This window comes from Lithobates pipiens, unplaced genomic scaffold (assembly GCF_037356315.1).
Source record: "Lithobates pipiens isolate NorthernLeopardFrog02 unplaced genomic scaffold, aLitPip1_a1.2 Scaffold_30, whole genome shotgun sequence".
NCBI lineage: Eukaryota > Metazoa > Chordata > Amphibia > Anura > Ranidae > Lithobates > Lithobates pipiens.
The window spans coordinates 160727891-160748198 of NW_027507791.1; the positions used below are offsets into that span (position 1 = coordinate 160727891).

The 20308-nt window shown below is 41.6% G+C and overlaps 1 protein-coding gene across 3 annotated transcripts in view; it reads left to right on the forward strand.

The window, feature by feature from the left end:
- Window positions 1-20308, forward strand: part of ARG2 (arginase 2) — an 823867-nt gene that overhangs the window by 643312 nt on the left and 160247 nt on the right. For all 3 annotated transcript variants that reach the window (XM_077465036.1, XM_077465038.1, XM_077465037.1), the window contains one exon: window positions 15993-16129. In XM_077465036.1, coding sequence (XP_077321162.1) covers window positions 15993-16129 — 137 coding nt within the window. The remainder of the gene's footprint in view (window positions 1-15992; window positions 16130-20308) is intronic.

Below are 20308 nucleotides of genomic sequence, written 5' to 3' on the forward strand. Positions count from 1 at the left end.
TCCAGGGAATATCCGATTGCCTCTCGGGGATCAGTAAGGATTTTTTTTCCCCCTGCTGGGGCAAATTGGATCATGCTTTTCTAGGGTTTTTTGCCTTCCTCTGGATCAACTGTGCGTTTAGGATTGTGTATATGGGATTGTATGATTATTATTTTTTTACCCTTTTATTGGTTGAACTAGATGGACTTGTGTCTCTTTTCAACCTATGTAAATATGTAGCTCTAACAACATCCAGGCTAATGTAGAGAGACTAAGCTTGGATGGCAGATCGATGTTCCCAATGAGATGGAATGCTGAGATCACCAGTGCTGGAGGGACAGCCTGACAGCTCAGGGCGAACGCCAAGTCATTGACGAGGAGAATCCTTGAACCTCGGTTTGGAAGACTCCACCCCGGCTGGACAAATGTCTGTCTGTCACAAGAACCTTACAGTTATAGAGGGTGGTTCAGTGGATATGCAGTTGGCTCAAGGATAGATACCGGAGTGTGGTTGTAAATGGGGACCAGTCACTATTGGTGTACCACAAGGCTCTGTACTAGGTCCTGTTCTATTTAATCTATATGTGATATACTGTAACTAAAGGTTTGTTGGGCAAGGTATGTATTTTTGCTGATGATACAAAGGTGTGTAATAGGGTTGATATCCCTGGAGGTGAATGTAACATGAAACATGATCTGGCATTGCTAAAATGATTGGTTGAAGCAGTGGAAACTGCAATTCAGTGTTTATAAATGTAAAATAATGCACCTAGGGAAAGAGAGTCCCTTGCCATAATATTGGGAGTAGAATGTTAGCTAGCACTAGGAAAGAAGAAGGTTTGCAAAATGAGAAAACAGTGTGGCTAGGCAGTTGGAAAAGCGAATAGATATCTAGGATGGATCACTAGAGGGGCTACCAGCAGGACAAAGGCGGTACTGATTCCCCTAAATAGAGCTTTACTTAGACTTACTTTAGAATACTGTGTCTGGAGACCTCACTTACAAAAAGATATTGATAAGATGCAATGCGTCCAGAGACGGGGAAACAAAAATGGTGAAAGGTCTAAGGGATAAAACCTTAGGAGAGACTTAAGGAAATTAATATGTATAATCTAGGGAATTGAAGGGAAAGGGGAAACATGACTGAAAGTTTTGAAGTGAGGGCGATCAAGGTACAAGAGGGCAGAATTTTCAAAATTAAACCAAGATCAAAAACACGGGGCCATGACCTCATATGAACAGGAGGAATCTTCTAAAGTATTTTTACTAAAAGGGTAGTTGTTGCTTGGAATAGACTTCCAGCAGAGGTATTGGGTCAGTCAACAGTGTTTGGCTTCAAACATGCTTTGGACAAACATAGGTTTATACTCAGAGGGAAAAAAAAACAAAAAACAAAAAAAATGTATAAATTAAAAAAGAACACGCAGACTCAATGGCCCACTTGGTCTTTTTTCTGCGGTCACTTTTCTATTTCACCACCAGTATACCAGTCCCACACCAGGGTTTAAGATTTCTTCCTGCTTTGAGTGTACCACAAAGGCTACAGGAGCTCAGCAAACAAAAGTGTCAGTCACCAGACTGTATACACTTTACTCCACTCCACCTCACCGACAGCTGCTCCTTCCTGTTCCTTTTCAGGCCTCCTCTGCAGGCGGGCTAACCTTTTCAGGACCAAAGTCCACATAATTATGATTGGGGGCTCTTTCCTACCCAAGTGTTCTCAAGCCCTTAAATTCTGGGTCCCGAATGAGGCTTTACCAATTCAGTGAGCACTGTAAATCAGTCCTCTCCTTTCTAGCCAGACTACCCCAGAACCCTTCACCCTGCATGGGCGAGAACCCAAGTACTCAAAATGTGTTCCCATTGTTCCCTCTAAAAGGGACCACAATCCAAATAGTGGGGATACGTATCTCTCTTCCTGAACCTGTCCCTGGCATCTTGTACAATATTTAATGGCTAAAGACAAAACAAATTACTATTGACCAAAGCAACAACAAATGGCATACTATTTTTAATTTCATTGCTTCAATAGCAGAGATATCAAATACAATATCAACCCAAGACTGACACATACAATTGTAGTACTACCCACATAGTAGCCGCTGGTATTTTGCCAAGGTCTTTTCCCTTTTTGCCACGCAGCCAGGCACAGGTAGATTCACACAGCCAGGTGTAGACACACTTCGTCTCATTGTCAATGATCAGTCTAGGTATACTCCAGAATCCAAATTATTCACATCTGAGGACATCTAACTTATCTGTCGGTTAAGCTCTGGTGAAGTCCTTGTTAAAAGCAGATAGAAGACTACTTCTTTGCAGTAGCAACAAAGTAATTTCAGGATTAGAGCAAAGCAGCAATAGTTGCTAGACAAAACTCAAGACACAAGCCAGTTATGGCAGTCTGCTCTTATATTTGACAGTCCAAAAGTAGCAGAAACTGAGCAAAGACTTATGCAGTAGCAGCAGCTGGACAAAGCTGTTCAGAACACCCTTGTCTGGACCCTCAGCTGACTATATAGCACACCAGAAGAGGTTAACAAGCACACGTCTATGGATCCTTCGGGTTTTCTGAACTCACAAAATGTCCAGGGACAGCTGATAACCTCCTTCTCTTCCAAGGGACGCTTTATACCAGACCAGATCTTCAATAGACAGCCTATTCAGCCAGCAATCTGTAAAAACAGGGTCACCCTCACTAACTTTAGGCCCACAGGTCTCCCACCTGAGGCCACATGGCAGCACACTTTCTTTGAATTTGTACCCTCAGGTCGCCCACCTGAGGCCATATAGCAGCAGATGCCAAGGGAGGCAGCAGCCTCTCCCCAATCGGTACAATTCACTCCTGGAAAAGACTAGACATGTGCAATTTGTTTAGTTCCGAATTTGTTTAACGAATTTTGACAAATTCATTAATTTAAAATAAAATCAAAAAAAACACATTTTTTTTTGTCAGTGCACATGTCTAGAAAAGACCTTGTGCTCAGTTCATCCGAAGAATAAATACCCATCATTCTTTAGGGCCACCCTCCCTGGGAAAGGCTGGATAGCATCCACATTAAGAACCTTCCTTGGATACAGAGGAGGCCAGAGGCTGACCCAACAAGCAGCTTGGCCACAAAGGTCCATGTAATCATGGTTGGGGGCAGGGAGTAATTAAATCCTCCAGGAATACCCCGATTTACGGACACTCACTTTGCGTACACTCACGAGTACGGCATACCCGCAAGTGTATGTAAAGTAGTTTGCCAGATAAAGCTGCAGCTGAGTAATCCATGCATGGATACTTGGAAACACGCTCTACGAACTGTGAGTCGGCTTTATTCCAAATATAACACTATTTACAGCTGTCACAGTTACTGCCATGGCATTTATGTGCACAGGAAGACTATACAGTATAGCTGTCTGCCAGGAAGAATGAAGCTGAGGGGTGTTACTACCCCTGCCTGCAAACTTTATTTCCACTGGTCTGGTTGTCTGTTACAGCCTAGCATCTGTGCCATTCTCTCGTGTTGAACTGTACAGTACTACAACATTTCACTCCTTGACCACCCCCACTACAATCTTTGACCCCCCTCTACAGCCCCTGACACCCCCAAAAATGAAAAAAAGTATTACTTCCCTTTAAGTACATTTTCATTTTACATACATGCTCTGGTCCCTTAAAAGTGGGGTATTCCTGTACACTAATCCTAGCACCTACCTAGGAAGGTGCTACACAATTTTATGGTAATCCCTATCTACCTTCAAGTGATATTAAAGATTTTTTTAACCACCTTAAAGTGATTGTAAGGGACATTTATTTATTTTTTTATGAAAAACATGGCATACTTACTGTAGTAATATGATATATGTAGCGTACTGGGTAGATGATTAGTAGTCATTATAAGTACTCCTCTGCAGCAACCCAATTCTTCCAGAGAGATGCACTTTATTGGCTTCCAACACAGAACAAAGTCTTATAACAGATGACACAATCCAACAGAGTATAATTACGACAACGCCTTCATAACCACACACTAAGACAAGACTGAACACCATGTTATATCCCCAATACACTGAATGGCTGAGCAATTTGATTGGCCCTTTCCATTAAATGCTTTGATCTCCGTGTGTCTTTTAGAGTGACAGAAGGTGACCCCTTGCCGTTTACAGCTGTAGTCATAAACTGCCCTAATTGGCATTCTTGCATATTAACATCAACAAGTTTCCTTCAATATGCGCAATTAGGCTAACAGATACCACCTTAACACCCTTTTGAGATGTAGAATAAGGCCTATATCCCTAATCTATATTCTTGCATATTAACATCAACAAGTTTCCTTCAATATGCGCCAATATGCGCCTTGGCATATGCCGGTGACTGCCAAGTGTTTTTTCACCTAATGCATAGGATGCATTAAGGTGAAAAAACATGAACTTTTACATCCCCGTTAAAACTGGGCACTTTCGCCCCCTTCCTTCTGTGGTATTAGGGAATGTCTAGCTCAGTGGTGGATGCCTTTTCAGTAAGTTCTTTTCAAATATTTTTATTACAGAAAAAAATAATTCAATACACGTGAAGTATACAAATTTTGTAATATAACAAGATAAACATATTTAGACATTGCTTTTTCTCTACAGTCTGTAAAATGAATAAAAAGTTTTAAAATAAAACGGAGCATGAGTATTTTGATTGAAATACTGATTGAAGGTTGGGATCATTATACATCTTAACAGGGGCCAAGTTCCGGCTATATGACTTGGCTTATCCTGTATATGGGAAAAACCATACCAATTGTCAAGGTTTTATAATATTTTATTAACTGTATCTACAATTTTGGACAAAAAGGGGGGGGGGGGTAATAATTATCTCCAGAGGGAATTAGGTAGCTATTCAGATAGTTGTAGTTCTGAATAGTGGAATAAACATTGGTACATTTTCAAGATAGTACAAAGGTATGGTCAAAACCCTGTTGTAGATGATGATTTATCCATGGGAGCCATAGTAATTCAAATTTTGGGATTTTTTCTTCAGTAAGTTCAAAGCAAACATAAACTTTAGTTTGAGGGCATGGTAGCCCACTCTTATAAAAAAGGAACAAAATAAACAAAAGTTCATACATGCACTTGGATGCCCACACAGGGGTTCTTCTCCCAAAAACATTAACAAATGAAAAATGCCAAGCCACCTGGCTCTCTCTCTTCAGCAGTGCTGGCACTTAGGCTTTATGCTTCAGCCCTCTTGGCCATATAACAGGGTTCCTGTACAACTACAGTCCCTCTTTTCAGCTTCCTTGCTGCTCAGGCCTTCCACTTCAGACTCTCATCTGTCTCCTTAGATGCACACAGCGTCTATCTAGAAAGCAGCCCCTCACTGCTCTGATCCTCAGACTTGGGTCTCTGGCTTTCACTAGTGCACACCTGCACTCTCTGGACTCCTGGAGACCTCCTGTCTCTCTGGGTGGAGCCCAGAACCCTAATCCTGACTCTGCTATAAGCCCAGGACCCACCAGACTCCTGGCTGTTCCCAAAACCCAGTCCTAGGATTGGAGATTCCGTCCCACCCATAACGCTATGGAATCTCCAGGCTCCAAGTCCCCAAATGTATTTTACAAACTTTGGAGGAAGCTGATAAAACAGATTCATCCACATTAAATACCCCTGGAGCCCCTCAACCTGCCTATTTGAGAACCCTGGGCAACAATTACTAGGTGTCAGAAACCATGAATCAGACCGAGACAGAAGTACAATTAAATCACACTTGTTTATTAAATAAAAATAAAAAGGTAAATAGAAAAAGCGTAGTCAAAGCATAGTCAGAGTCCAGTAACCGGTAGACATGTGCGATTCGTTTCGTACGAATTTCTCAAAATTCGTACGTTCGGGAGGATCCGAAATACGAATTGTCGTGCGTCTGAATTCTGTACGGAATACGAACTTTTGTTTACGAATTCCGGATCTCAGTCCATTATGCTTATTATGACTTGCAAAATATTTCTGTGATAGAAGTTAATGTAAGTTGCCTGAAGACATCAGTGAAGGACTTTCATCCTCTCTTGGCAGGCTGCCAAGAAAAGAACACAATGATACAATGTTTCTTCTTCAATGGGCTGAACTCCGTGTATAGAAGTTCTCAGTTTAACCATTTAAAGACTAAATCTTTTCTGACACTTTTTGCTTACAAGTAAAAATCCAGTATTTTCTGCTAGAAAATCACTCAGAAGCCCCAAAAATTATATATATATATATGTTTAGCAGAGACCCTAGGGAATAAAATAGCAGTTGTTGCAATATTTTGATGCGGTATTTGCGCAGAGGTCTTTCAAACACAAGTTGGACCTTTTTTTTCGGTCGACCTCTAGAGAGCACTGACATTAGCAGCGTGACATACAGCAATGACACCTGCACCGTGATAGAGAGCACTGACATCAGCAGCGTGACATACAGCACTGACACCATCACCATGATATACAGCACTGACACACGCACCGTAAGCCCCAGGAGGAAGTCAGCATAGCACAGGGATGGTGGGAGCCCCTTATAATAAGCAGCCCCAGGAGGAAGTCAGCACAGCACAGGGATGGAGAACTTTACAAACCTTCAGGTCATATTTGCAGCCACAAAATAATCACTAGCTGTGCACACATAGTCCCACCACATGGCCAATGACATAACACATGTATGAGGTGAATCTGGGATCGACAACTACAAGCATTCTTTTTTTTATATGTGAAATTCTAAAAATTCAGGAATCAAGAGATAATGGAGGTGAGGGAAGGTCAGGGTAGGCAAAGAAGAGGGTGCAGGAGATGATCACCAGAACCAGCACCGTGATATAGAGCACTGACACCTGCACCGTGATAGAGTGATCTGACACCAGCCCTGTGACATAACACATGTATGAGGTGAATCTGGGATCGACAACTACAAGCATTCTTTTTTTATATGTGAAATTCTGAAAATTCAGGAATCTTGAGATAATGGAGGCGAGGGAAGGTCAGGGTAGGCAAAAAATCATCTCCTGCACCCTCTTCTTTGCCTACCCTGACCTTCCCTCGCCTCCATTATCTCAAGATTCCTGAATTTTCAGAATTTCACATATAAAAAAAGAATGCTTGTAGTTGTCGATCCCAGATTCACCTCATACATGTGTTATGTCACGGTGCTGTTGTCAGATCACTCTATCAAGGTGCAGGTGTCAGTGCTCTATATCACGGTGCTGGTGCTGGTGATCATCTCCTGCACCCTTTTCTTTGCCTACCCTGACCTTCCCTCGCCTCCATTATCTCAAGATTCCTGAATTTTCTGAATTTCACATATAAAAAAAGAATGCTTGTAGTTGTCGATCCCAGATTCACCTCATACATGTGTTATGTCACGGTGCTGGTGTCAGATCACTCTATCACGGTGCAGGTGTTATTGCTGTATATCACGGTGCTGATGTCAGTACTCTCTATCACGGTGCTGCTGTCAGTGCTGTATATGATGGTGCTGGTGTTAGTGCTTTATGTCACGCTGCTGATGTCAGTGCTCTCTATCACGGTGCTGGTGTCAGATCACTCTATCACGGTGCAGGTGTCATTGCTGTATGTCACGCTGCTAATGTCAGTGCTCCCTAGAGGTCGACCGAAAAAAAAGGGCTAACTTGCGTTTGAAAGACCTCTGCGCAAATACCGTGTCACATTAAATATTGCAACAACCGCTATTTTATTCCCTAGGGTCTCTGCTAAAAAATATATATAATTTTTGGGGCTTCAGATTGATTTTCTAGCAGAAAATACTGGATTTTTACTTGTAAGCATCAAGTGTCAGAAAAGATTTAGTCTTTAAATGGTTAAACTGAGAACTTCTACACATGGAGTTCAGCCCATTGAAGAAGAAACATTGTATCATTTAGTTCTTTTCTTGGCAGCCTGCCCAGAGAGGATGAAAGTCCTTCACTGATGTCTTCAGGCAACTTACATTGACTTCTATCACAGAAGTCTTCTGCAAGTCATAATAAGCATAATGAGCAATGTTTTTGCCTTTAAGAACGTTCGTACACGTTAACGACAATTCGTATTTCGTACGAAACAGAACGGAATTTCGGACACGAAATACGAAGTACGAATTCATTTTATTATGAATCGAAACGGAACAGAAGGAAACAAATTTATTGACGGCGCCCATGTCTAGTAATCGGATAGAGTAGTCAGCCAGGCCAGAGTTAAATAACCAGATCGGGTAATCAGCCAGGCCAGAGTCAGGGATCCAAGTAGAGCAATAGCAATCAGGATAAGGAGCCAGAAGGGATGTCAGCAAGCTATTCTTTAAACAGAACCGCAGGAGATGGTTTCTTGTGATGTGACCAAGGCGAAGGCAGAGGTGAAGTGAGCTGGACAGCTTTAAGTAGGCAGGTCAGACGAGCATGATCAGGAACAGCTGGTAACTGTGGAGAGAGATGAGACCTGGCAATTAGCCGACAGCTGAGCAGCCAGCCCAGAGAAGGAAGGGCTAAGCCAGCCCTGACACTAAGACAGGGAACTGTACTGTCACACTTCCCACATAAATTTTTAGCTTTTCAGGCTCTTACGATTTAAATGATAATTACTCATGCTACACTGTACCCAAATTTTTATAAATGTGTTCACACAAATAGAGCTTTCCTTTTTGGTATTTATTCACCACTTTTTATTTTTAAAGAGCGAAATAAAAAAAAAAAAACATTATTTTATACTTTTTGTTTTAAAAGAAATCCAATAAAATCTAATTGCATCATACATTTAGGCCAGAATGTATTCTGCTACATGTCTTTTTGGTAAAAAAAATAAATAAATCCAAAATTGGTTTGTGTGAAAGGTATAGTGTCTACAAGCTATGCTACGGATCACTGAAAATTGATCAATCCTGATGTGCTGAAATGTATCTCATTTCTTGAGGCCCTAAAATGTCAGAACAGTACCAAATGACCCCTATTTGTAAATATGGCAGTCCAAAGTATTTAGTAAGAGGCACACACGTTTTTTGAAGTTGCAATTATTTGCCCACAATTGTTTGGAAAATTAAGAATTTATTTTCTCCACAAAATTGTCATATTAACAAGTTATTTCTCACACATGGCATAGGTAAACTTGCAATTACACCCGAAAATATATTCTGCTACTCCTGCTGAGTATGGTGATACCACATGTGCGAGACTTTTCAACAGCCTGACCACATAGAGAGGTCCAACCTGCAGGGAGCACCATCAGGTGTTCTAGGAGCATAAATTAAACATTTAGTTTCCTGACTACCTATCACATTTTTGAAGGCCCTGGAGCACAAGGACAGTGTAATTACCCACAAAATGACCCCATTTTGGAAAGCACACCCCATAATGTATAATCTAGGAGGCATAATGAGTCTTTTGAACATGTAATTTTTTTTCCCACAAGTTTTTGGAAAATGTGGAATGAAAATTAATATTTTACACAAAGTTGTCAATTTATAAGATAGCATGTACATAGAAAAAAATGAAACCCCAAAATACATTCTGCTACTCTTCCCGTTTATGGCAATACCACATGTGTGATACTCTTCCACAGTCTGGCCACGTACAGGGGCCCAACATGCAGGGAGCACCATCAGGCGTTCTAAAGGCAGAAAAAAAGAAAAAAAGGTGAAAAACTGCGTTAAGGTGAAATTTTTTTTATTTAAATTGGTCCTGAACGGATCAGATTTAGCTGCGGCTTAACTGTGTCACATAACTACAGAAAAAACTAAAGGAAAAATATATAAACTGCGCTAAATTCCACATACATCAAAATGTGTGTAAATAAATGAAATGACAATAGATTATGGGTTATTAACCAGCCTCTAAACATTAGTTAATAAAAAATCAAACCATAAGTAATAAGTATATATAAATGTTACAATCTTAAACCATGCGAACTGCCTATCCCTTACAGTATGGGACCAAGCCGCACGCCCCTATATAAAATAGTACAAACTCTAGAAACACCCAGTGTATGGATCAACAAGTCTATATGTGTTTGTCAAAGAAGTCCTTGTATAATAAAACAAAATGTGAATAAAGTCCTCCACAGATGAACCGTACTCGATCCACCACCGTATGCGATTAAGTAGTGCTTGATCCGCCACCAAATAATAAAATCTGCTGCTTACCAGAAAATCATGACCCCTCACTACAGAGGGTCTCAGAAGGCATATGAATATTTAATCGTCTCCCAATCCAGAGAGGTCCTCGATACTCTCCTTACACCACCACTTCAATATGAGGATTGTAGAAATTGCTTCCAAAAATTCTTTCTCATAAATTTAGAGGGACTCAGGATAGATGTACCAAAACCATGGAAGAGAAATAGAACTCCAGATAGTGTAAAACCTTTTATTACTAAAAACCAAAAAATAAAATTGCACTTACAGTGTATATAGAAATCATCAGCCTTGAGTCTGTTGCGCCGGCCGAACGCATACGGACAGACCCGTTCTCCTGGAACTGTTCCAAAACACGAGGTGACATTAGCGTATCGCTCATCCCTACGCGTTTCGCAACAAAATTGCGTCATCCAGGGGCACGAGCGGCACGCTGCGTCACCTCCATTTATACTGTCACTACCCCTCCAAGCCTCACTCTGGGCACCCGGCTGTTCCCACCAAAACCAGGCCTCATTCCCACGTCAGACAACTCTTCTGATTCGCCAGGCCCTCCCAAGGTCACTGATCCCACCAATGAAATGAATAAACCACTGGGAGACTTCACATTAACCAAGCCTCATTCTCACCCCATATGAAAACCACCCAATTACCAGTGCGCTTGATACGAATGAAGCTACCATTGGATCAGCAACATCACAAAGGGGCCAATGAGACATGGCATGTTCCGCTGTATTTCCGGGACACCGCGTCCAACCCCCGACAAATCACCGCAACAGCAACAAAAGGGACCAATGACGCTCGGCACCCTCCGCTCTACTTCTGGTTCGTCACATCCGGTTTATGGCCACATCCGGTCTGACCAAGCCTCGCTTTCACTAGCGAATAACTTCCGGTCAGTCCCGTCCGATCCACGGTCGCTTCCTGTATAACCAAGCCTCGCTTTCACTCGTGGATGCTTCCCCAGCCTCCCTATGGACCCTGACGTCACAGGGATACCTCCAATCATACTGGATGTGAGATAGCCCACCATCAAAGACAGGCCACACCCACACTACCAGCTCATCGCCGGCAGCCAGCCCCTACCTTTATCCACCCACATGTTATGCAAAAACAAGCCCACTGTATGAGGAACCAGCCTCAACATTCCGCCCCCCTCTGGGGACCAACAGACAGACACCAGAGCCGGACACCATATAGAAAAATATAAAAATAAATAAAACTCATTCAGCATCAGGGGAAGGAGGGAAAAACAAAATAGAGGGTATAAAAATAAAAGTAAAAATAAAAATAAAAAATGCTGAATATAAGGCTCACGCCGAATCCAACTGGAACAAGGTCAGTCTTACATTGCTGACACACTCAATCCCTAAAAATTGGATTATGTCGGGAATGTTGTATCTCATACCCCTACACAAAGAGACAAACGCACACATCTATTACATATATCCCCCATAAAGCCACCGGCCCAGAATGTAATCCTGTTAGGGAGAGCTCACAATATCTTATGATATATGTAATGATATAGTTTAAGGTAACTGAATAATCCTTATAATAATAGATTTAACAGTGTATCAAATAATTATACTAATACTCTCCATTTTTTTATGTTATATATGAGAAGACCAAAAATATTCAAAAATGCACATAAAAAGCCAGCTCTCAGAGAACATTAGTTGCATCCAGTGCCCCTAATATTATCTATGGGAGGTCTCCAAGTACTCAAAGATATACAAACGGAATGTGGACACCCTCAAGAATTATTGATGAAGGCGTTCACATCCGTATCAACGTTCAGGCCATACGGAACATAGGTCCTAAGCCTATATATCCAGGCCATTTCCTGCTTTGAGATCTCCCTGACCAATGACCCGCCCCTCCAATGGGGTCTATACTTATCAATGCCCACATATAAGGTATTGGAGGGATCCCTATTATGCATTTGGTCAAAATTACGCGACACCGGGTGCTTGTCAAAACGTCTCCTAATGTTCCCTATGTGCTCATTGAGTCTTGTTTTCAGTGCCCTTTTGGTCCTCCCCACATATTGGAGGCCAGAAGGGCACTGTATCAAATATACTACTCCTTCCGATGTACAGGTGATAAATGGTTCAAAATCGTAAGATCTTGATGTGCTCGTAGATGCGAACTTGCAAATCTTCCTATCCTTACAACTATTTAAAGTACAGACTTGGAAAATTCTACACTTATAATGTCCCTTCAGATTCTGGAAGAAAGATCTGTTGATATTTGGAGGGTCATGCACACTTGGTGCCACACGACTGCCCAAAGAGGATGCCCCCTTGAATACTACCTGTGGCTTAGTCGGCAAAATAGTACCAAGAACCGGGTCACTTGTTAACAAGTGCCAATGTCTCTGTATTAATTGCTTAATGCTACGATGCTGCACCGAAAAGGTAGTAATAAATGGAATCCTATTCTGTATCTCTATGCCTGCAGGCCTCCTGTCACCTAGCAATGCCATCCTCTCTTTTTCCCGAGCCGTTTGAAGTGGCTTTGACAAAAAATCACTACTGTACCCTTTTTCTAAAAATCTATTTGAAAGGAGAGTTGCCTGATCCTCAAAGGTGTTTATTTCGGTACAGTTCCGTCTGAGACATGTGAACTGCCCCTGGGGTACAGCCCTCAACCAGGGCTCATAGTGGCAACTGTCTAAAGGGATATAGGAATTACGGTCAGTTGCTTTGAAAAAAGTAGATGTCACGAATCGATTGTTTTCTATTTTGATACTTAAGTCAAGAAAACAAATTTCTTCCTGACTAGCTTCAAAATTAAATTTGATGCCCCTATTGTTCATATTGAGGGTGGCCAAAAATGTATGCAATTCCGTTTCTGCTCCATCCCATAGGAGGAGGACGTCATCGATGTAGCGTGGACATAAGGCCACTTCTGGCCTCCTGGGAGCATCAATGATGTCCTCCTCCTACTTGGGCATGAATAGATTAGCAAGGCTGGGGGTATATTTAGCCCCCATAGCCACTCCCCTATCCTGGCGATAAAATTGGTGGTCGAACAAGAAATAGTTGTGACTGGCTGCATACCAAGAGTTCCATAATAAACTCAATCTGTGTAGATTCAAGGCCTGACCCTCTTTCAAGGTATAATCTGACCGCTTCCAAACCCAGATGATGCCGGATAATAGTGTATAGTGAGGTGACATCTGCAGTCACCAGCCATAAACCTCTCTTAGGGGTTATACTAGATAGGATATTGATGACCTGTTTGGTGTCCTTAATGTAGGACGGCATGGTCTGGACCAACGGCTGCAAAAAATTATCTATGTATTTGCCCACCCGGGACGTGATCGAATCAATGCCACTCACTATCGGGTGTCCCGGGGGGCAAACCAAACTTTTATGTAATTTAGGAAGGCATAAATTACACATTTTATTTACTGACGACCCATCACATTTTGAAGGCCCTGGAGCACAAGGAAAATTGAGTATTTGGAAAGCCTCCTCACTGCTGAATAATAACCCATGTTGACAGGTTACTAGGACAGATGTGTCAGATGTTGATCACTGGGACAGATGTGACAGATGTGTCAGACTCCTGTCCATTAAGGGTGCTCGGGCGCCACCCCCTCTCTCCAGCCACCCCCTCTATGACTAATGGATAGATTTATGCATAGCATGAATCTATCCATGGCCACTGCTGCCATCCCCTATTCAGGCGTTCGGCCCCTTTTTGGATGCCAGGTGCCTGAACTCCAGTGGAGAGGGTGTTTTTTTTAAGTGCTTGATTAGATCCATAGGTTCTAATAGGCTTCAAAAAAGGTGGACTTGGAGCACAGAGCATTGCCCTCTCAGTCCACCCAGATGTGTTAGAAAAGCAAATAAATACATTTTCTAACACTAAACTACCTCTCCGCCAATCAGGTAGCGCTAGCCTAATACCCATCACCTGATTGGCTGAAGGCACAGGCTCCGATTGGATGCCTGGAAGCCTGAAGAAGAGAGGAGGGGGACGCATGGAGGACAAAGGAGCCATCCCACAGCTCGCCGCTGTCACCCGCTGCCTGACCCACCACTAAGATGTGGTAAGTGCCGGGCAGACAAAGGGCGGGCGTCATAGTGGTGGTGTTTGAGCACAAGTGGTGGCATTTGATTGGCACAAGTGGCGGCATTTGGTGGGGCACAAGTGGCTGCATACGACGGGCACAAGTGGCTGCATACAACGGGCACAAGTGGCTGCATTTGATGGGGCACAAGTGGCTGCATTTTATGGCACAGTGGCTGTATTTGATGAGCACAATGGCTGCATTTTATGGCACAGTGGCTGCATATGATGGAGCACAAGTGGCTGCATATGATGGGCACAAAGCGAAAGGGGTTTTTCAGGACTTTAAATGATAAATATGTGAACATACATATCCATCCCTACATATAGAAAAAAAGGTTGAAGCTTTAAATGAGGTATGCATGAGAGGACTCAAGGATAAGACAGTGTAATATGGATGTGGTTAAGGTTATTTGTGAAAAACAAACAGCAGAGCATGCATTATAAAGTACATACAAAATAGTAAACATATAAAAAGCATGATGCAAAAAATAATAGAGATTGTATAATGACTATTCATGGCATTATTAGAAAATACTCTCACAAATGGAATACTTAAACCCAAGCTTTGGTCCTGAGAATGAAACATATTGCATCTGTGTAAGCCACATGCGTTTCATGGCATGGTTACCAATCTTTAAAAGCAGATGCATAATAGATTAAATCTGCATAAGGACATAGGCATAGCATATAAGTTTTGTCATGAAACCCAAAAATGGGAGACAGTAAAATAGAGATGAAGATATCCAACTCCAAATAACTTACTCATTTACAGCCTGTGAGGGAATGTAAGTTGGAGCGCATGGGCAGCTGTGGTTGTCTGAAACCGAGGGGCTGAGGTGGGGCCAGTAGGAGAACAGAGAACATAAGTGTGATTCCCAGATGAGTATGTGCCCAAATGGCAGGTGAGAACGGGGACTCCAATCTAAATTGAATCATGAGTAAAATTATTAGGGCCAAGTGGATTAAATGTGAATAAAGTCCCCTGACCCAAAGTGGACAATAAGTAAAAGAAAAGCATTGGCATGTATGTATGTATGAAGACATACCAAGAGAGGTGAGTAGGCTAGTGCTGAAAGTGAAGCCAAGTGAGTGAAGTGATGGGGTAAAGTAGTTACCTTAGAAAACAATGAAGCTCAGTGAATAAGGTGTGTTGAAAGCAAGGATAGCCTACAGCCGATGACCAAGGTGAGATGGAGATGTATGTTCACATATTTCTCATTTAAAATCCCTAAAACACCTTTCTTTCACCTAACAAGGATGGAGGTTGTATGATAGGCTCATAGTTGGGTTGCTACTCCCTTGCTACTCCCTTTGGATTGTTGTACTCTAACCCACCATGGTATATACCTGTTGGTATTGTGTTCTTTCATACCTGGGCATACCTGGTTTATACTTCAGTTTATACTACCCAAGCAGGCTCATTAACATGTCTGTAACACACACAGCAGTGGCTTGTCCCCTCTCTCTCCTCATTTTCTCATTGGCTGTGATTGCCAATGGCTCCTGCTGCTGTCTCAGACAATGAGGAGGGAGAGTCCTCAGAGAGCTGAGGCTCTCATGCACATCGCTGAATTTAGATAGGGCTCAGGTAAGTATTAGGTGGGCTGCTACACAGAGGAGGTTTTTTGAAGGAAAAATCCTTGAGCCTTTAGAACCAATTTAAAGACTGCCAAATATGTCATGGTGTCTACTATTTAAAAAAAAAAGTAATCTAATTGCCAGTTGAAATCTGTAGTTTGCAGATATGAGAATCAAATATTGTTCTTGCATTTCTTTGGATCTAATTATTGCATGGGTTCATGTTTTCTTCTCAATAGGAAACAAAGACCAATTCATTTAAGCTTTGATATAGATGCATTTGATCCATCCTTGGCAGCAGCTACCGGAACACCAGTAATTGGAGGGTTAACTTATAGAGAGGGAATCTATATTACAGAAGAAATACACAACACAGGTAAGTTACAATAAATTAAACTTCGAATACATAGATTAAGGCAGTGCAAGCTTACTATTTTTATAATTGGATTAAGGTGGTCACTGACATCCAGTGAATGTAAAGCCATGTATCTTTCCTTTATTACCATAAAGAGAATCCACACCAGAATCTAAAACTACCCTTTAGACAAGACAATATAGACAAGAATTGATATAATAGCACAAGCTAAGTGACTTAGCCCCGGTTCACATATATGCAATGGGGGAAATGCAGCTTATCCAGAGTGTTTCCCGCAACGCACACTGTTCATGTGATCTACCACCGGTGTCAATGTTAAATTTAATGACACTCCAAAACAGGTTGCAAAATTTAGTGCTATTACAAGAATCGGATCTCATGGGTGTGAACACCCATGCGATCTGATTTCAGTACGGCAAAAAAAAATATATATATATGCTGCACCTTTTCTATGCAGTGGGGTGCGAATTGAGCCCATATAAATTGAATTCAAAGAATCGCATGCGATTTGAATAGGAATGTGGCATGGAGAGTCTTGATTATTCTATCCATTTCTTTCCCCTTCACCTTCCCCTACTCCTCCTTACCCCCTTCTCACATTTTCTAATAGACAATGCACCCTGCATGTAGATTAGGGGACTGGATGCATAGATGGGGGGGGGGGGGGGTGGCACCCATGTGCCCCTAATGGATCACAACTACATAAAGAATAAAAAACTACATAAAGAATATAAAAGAAACACATCGATTTTTGGTTTCTGGATTTAATACTGCTTTAAATTGTAACTAAACCCACAACAATAAAATCCATAAAGCATGCTTGTTATACTCGCTGTGGAACCTAATTGGAACAATCCTCCCCATTGTGTAAAAAGGATGTTTGATCCTGTATTCTCTGATCCTCTCCTTCTTTTACTGTGCCCAATTCATCTCCTGACAGAACAAAGCCTTGGAGGCACTCTGCACATGCTCAGTTTGGTGTGTATTGCTAGAGAGTTTATTTCATTTTTTTGGGAGGGTGCACATGATCAGCACAGGGCCAATCATCATTGTCCAGACAGAATGTCAGAAGTCATGCAGCCTCATAGGACAGTCAGAGGAGAATGAAGATTACTCCTACAAGCTTTAACCAGTACAGGGCCAAACACTGATAGAAGTCACAAGAGAGATAAGCGATATTTAGCAGTTTATATTTACTAAAATAATTGCATTTCCATGTTCTGTGTACTATGGGAGACCAGATGTAGTGAATGCAGGGTCCTGGGTTTAGTAACACTAAAAAAGTATCCCAAAACATTTAATCATTTCAGTAACCTGACTTGAGCTTTCATAAAATGTACAGCTATATAATTATTTTCATTTGCAGTGTGTGTATATATATATATATATATATATATATATATATATATATATATATATATATATATCTGTCATGTGACCCCCAGTACAAACTCTCAATTTCCTCTTTGCTTTACATAGACATTTAAACTTACAAAGGGATATATCACTTGGGTGGTTGACCAGGTGTAAAAACTGATATATTAAGAGCCGGTTCACACAGGGATGTCGTGTCCCGTTCTGTACTATGGAACCGTTCTAATAGGAGTGACTCAAGTCGCTCCGACTTAGAAAAAAGGTTCCTGTACTACTTTTGAGGCGACTTCAGGCGACTCTACAGAAGTCGTTTTACAGGTCGCCGCTGAAGTCGTTTTCAGGTCACGCTGCAAGTCATGCTGCCTCAGTGTGGACCGGCTTAGAGTTTAGATCTATCAAAATTGGATACATTTTCCCCAACCTGTATCCAGCTGTGTTACCCCCCCCCCCCCATGTCATTGTTCACATCATGTGTGCCAAACATACTGGGATAGAAAACCTTTCTGAATCTTTCTGGATCTTTCTCTGAGATATCTTTTCAACCTATTTTTGCTGTTAGGACAGAAAATGGACCTACAAAACCCTCCACCATAGGATTTAGCCTTAACACACACCATACATCTGAAAGTAAGGTGGAAATACATGGCATACTGAAATCTTCACAAAGCAAATTGTTGACATTTTTAGATCGGAAAGGAGAAGTACAAAGAGAGAAAACAGGTCAATTGAGGAAGATAGGAGAAAAAGAGTCTACAAAAAGAGAAAAAACAATAATTAAGATTTTAATATAATGAATCCATCAAATAAAATGTTGACAGGGCATAAAGGACATAGCTAAAGTTTTGCCCAAACATAGGTGGGACAGGAAGTTATGGTATACAAAGATGTTGGACTACTTTCATTTTTTTTATTTTCCACTTCAGCGAAATTTCCCGGGAGACTTATTTCAACTTTTCAGTTCAATTTTTGTCTCTTCTCATTTTCACATCATCGTGGTTTATATTTTAATTTATTAACTTATTGGGTAATTTTAATTACTTACAAAAAATGTTCACCCCCCTAAGCATCCCTCCTCTACCCCCCCCCCCCCCCGTTTGTTTTATTTTAGTTCTCTCCAAATCCTATGTTACATTCCTCTGCCTTCCATTATCTTCTCTAAGTATTTATCTGAGGATTTACATTTTTCCCAACTTTTCCAGGTGCGAGTATAGGTCCGGAATTGTCCATTATCTCTACTCCCCAGACATTCTATTTTATTATGGTACTCTGTTCTATCAAACCAATCTCTTATGCCTGGTTTTTCACTACTTAACCAATTTTTTGGGATCAGCCCTTTCGCGGCATTTAAGAGTGTTGGAATAATTGTTTTCCTTGTTTGTTTCTTTAAAATGTTAAAGTCATGGAACAGACACGACAGTAGATTACCTTTGGATTTGTCAGATACATCAGTACATATAGGAGAGGTGAGAGTGGGCAAGCTTGGCGCGTTCCATTGCACATCTCAAAACCAGATGACAGCCTCCCGTTGACCTTCACCATCGCTGTTGGGCCATTATATACATTTTTAATCCACTGCATGTACTTTGGTCCTATTTCCAGGTGCAGCAATGTATCCATCATGAATCCCCAAGTCTACCCTGTCCAATGATTTTTCCGCATCTATTGACAGGAGTAGAGCTGGGGATTTACTTGAGTTTCTCTTACCCAACATCAGGATTGTTTTTAAACTATTATCTCTCCCTTCTCTACCTGGGACAAAGCCAGTCTGGTCAGGATTTATCCAACATGGTATTATTTTTTTTAAATCTGGTAGCCAAGATCTTTGCATAGATTTTTATATTGCCATTTAATAGAGCAATGGGTCTATAACTCGAGCAATTGGTTTATCTTTCCCCTCTTTAAGTATAATTGTGATATATGCCAGTACTGATTCTTTTCTGATTTCTTCTTCTTCTCCTATACTGTTTAAATATTCACATAGCCTGGGGATCAAGAGGTCTTGGAATTTTTTATAATATTTAATCATGAAGCCCTCTGGTCCTGGGCTTTTTCCTAGATGGGGTATCTCTCATAGCCTGTTTAATCTCTTCTTGTGTAAATCTTTTTTCCAGTTCTTTTATTTGTTCAGGTTGAATTCTTGGTAACTTTGCTTCTTTCAGGTAAATTTGTGTCTTCTTTCTTCTAATTTCTTTTTCTTGTTCCGACTCTTTTTTTATTGAGCATACTGCACTATAATAGCATTGGAATGCTGTTGCAATTTCTGATGTTTTATTTACTAGTTCTCCCATTTCATTTTTGATCTTCTCTATATAATTCATGGACTTCTTTTTTCTTATTAAATTTGCAAGATATTTTTCTGGCTTGTTAAAGCGGAGGTCCACCCTAAAGTGGACCTTCTGCTCATCGGAACCCTCCCCCCCTCCGGTGCCACAATCGGCACCTTTCAGGGGGGAGGGAGGTGCAGTTACCTGGATAATCCAGGTAACTGCACCCACTTCCGGGATAGCTCTCTGCGGAAAGGGGCGTAACTTACGCCCCTTTCCACAAGTGCCCGCCCCTTCCCGCAAGTGCCCCGCTGCCTGCTGGGAAACACACAGATCCCAGAGGCAGCGGGGAGCGTCCTTATTGCGCAGCGCGATTCGCGCATGCGCAGTAGGGAACCGGGAAATGAAGCCGAAAGGCTCCATTTCCTGATTCCCATACCCAAGATGGCGGCGGCAGGACCCGACAGACGACCTAGAGATCGGCTTCGGGTGCCGACATCGCGGGCGCGCTGGACAGGTAAGTGTCACTATTTTAAAAGTC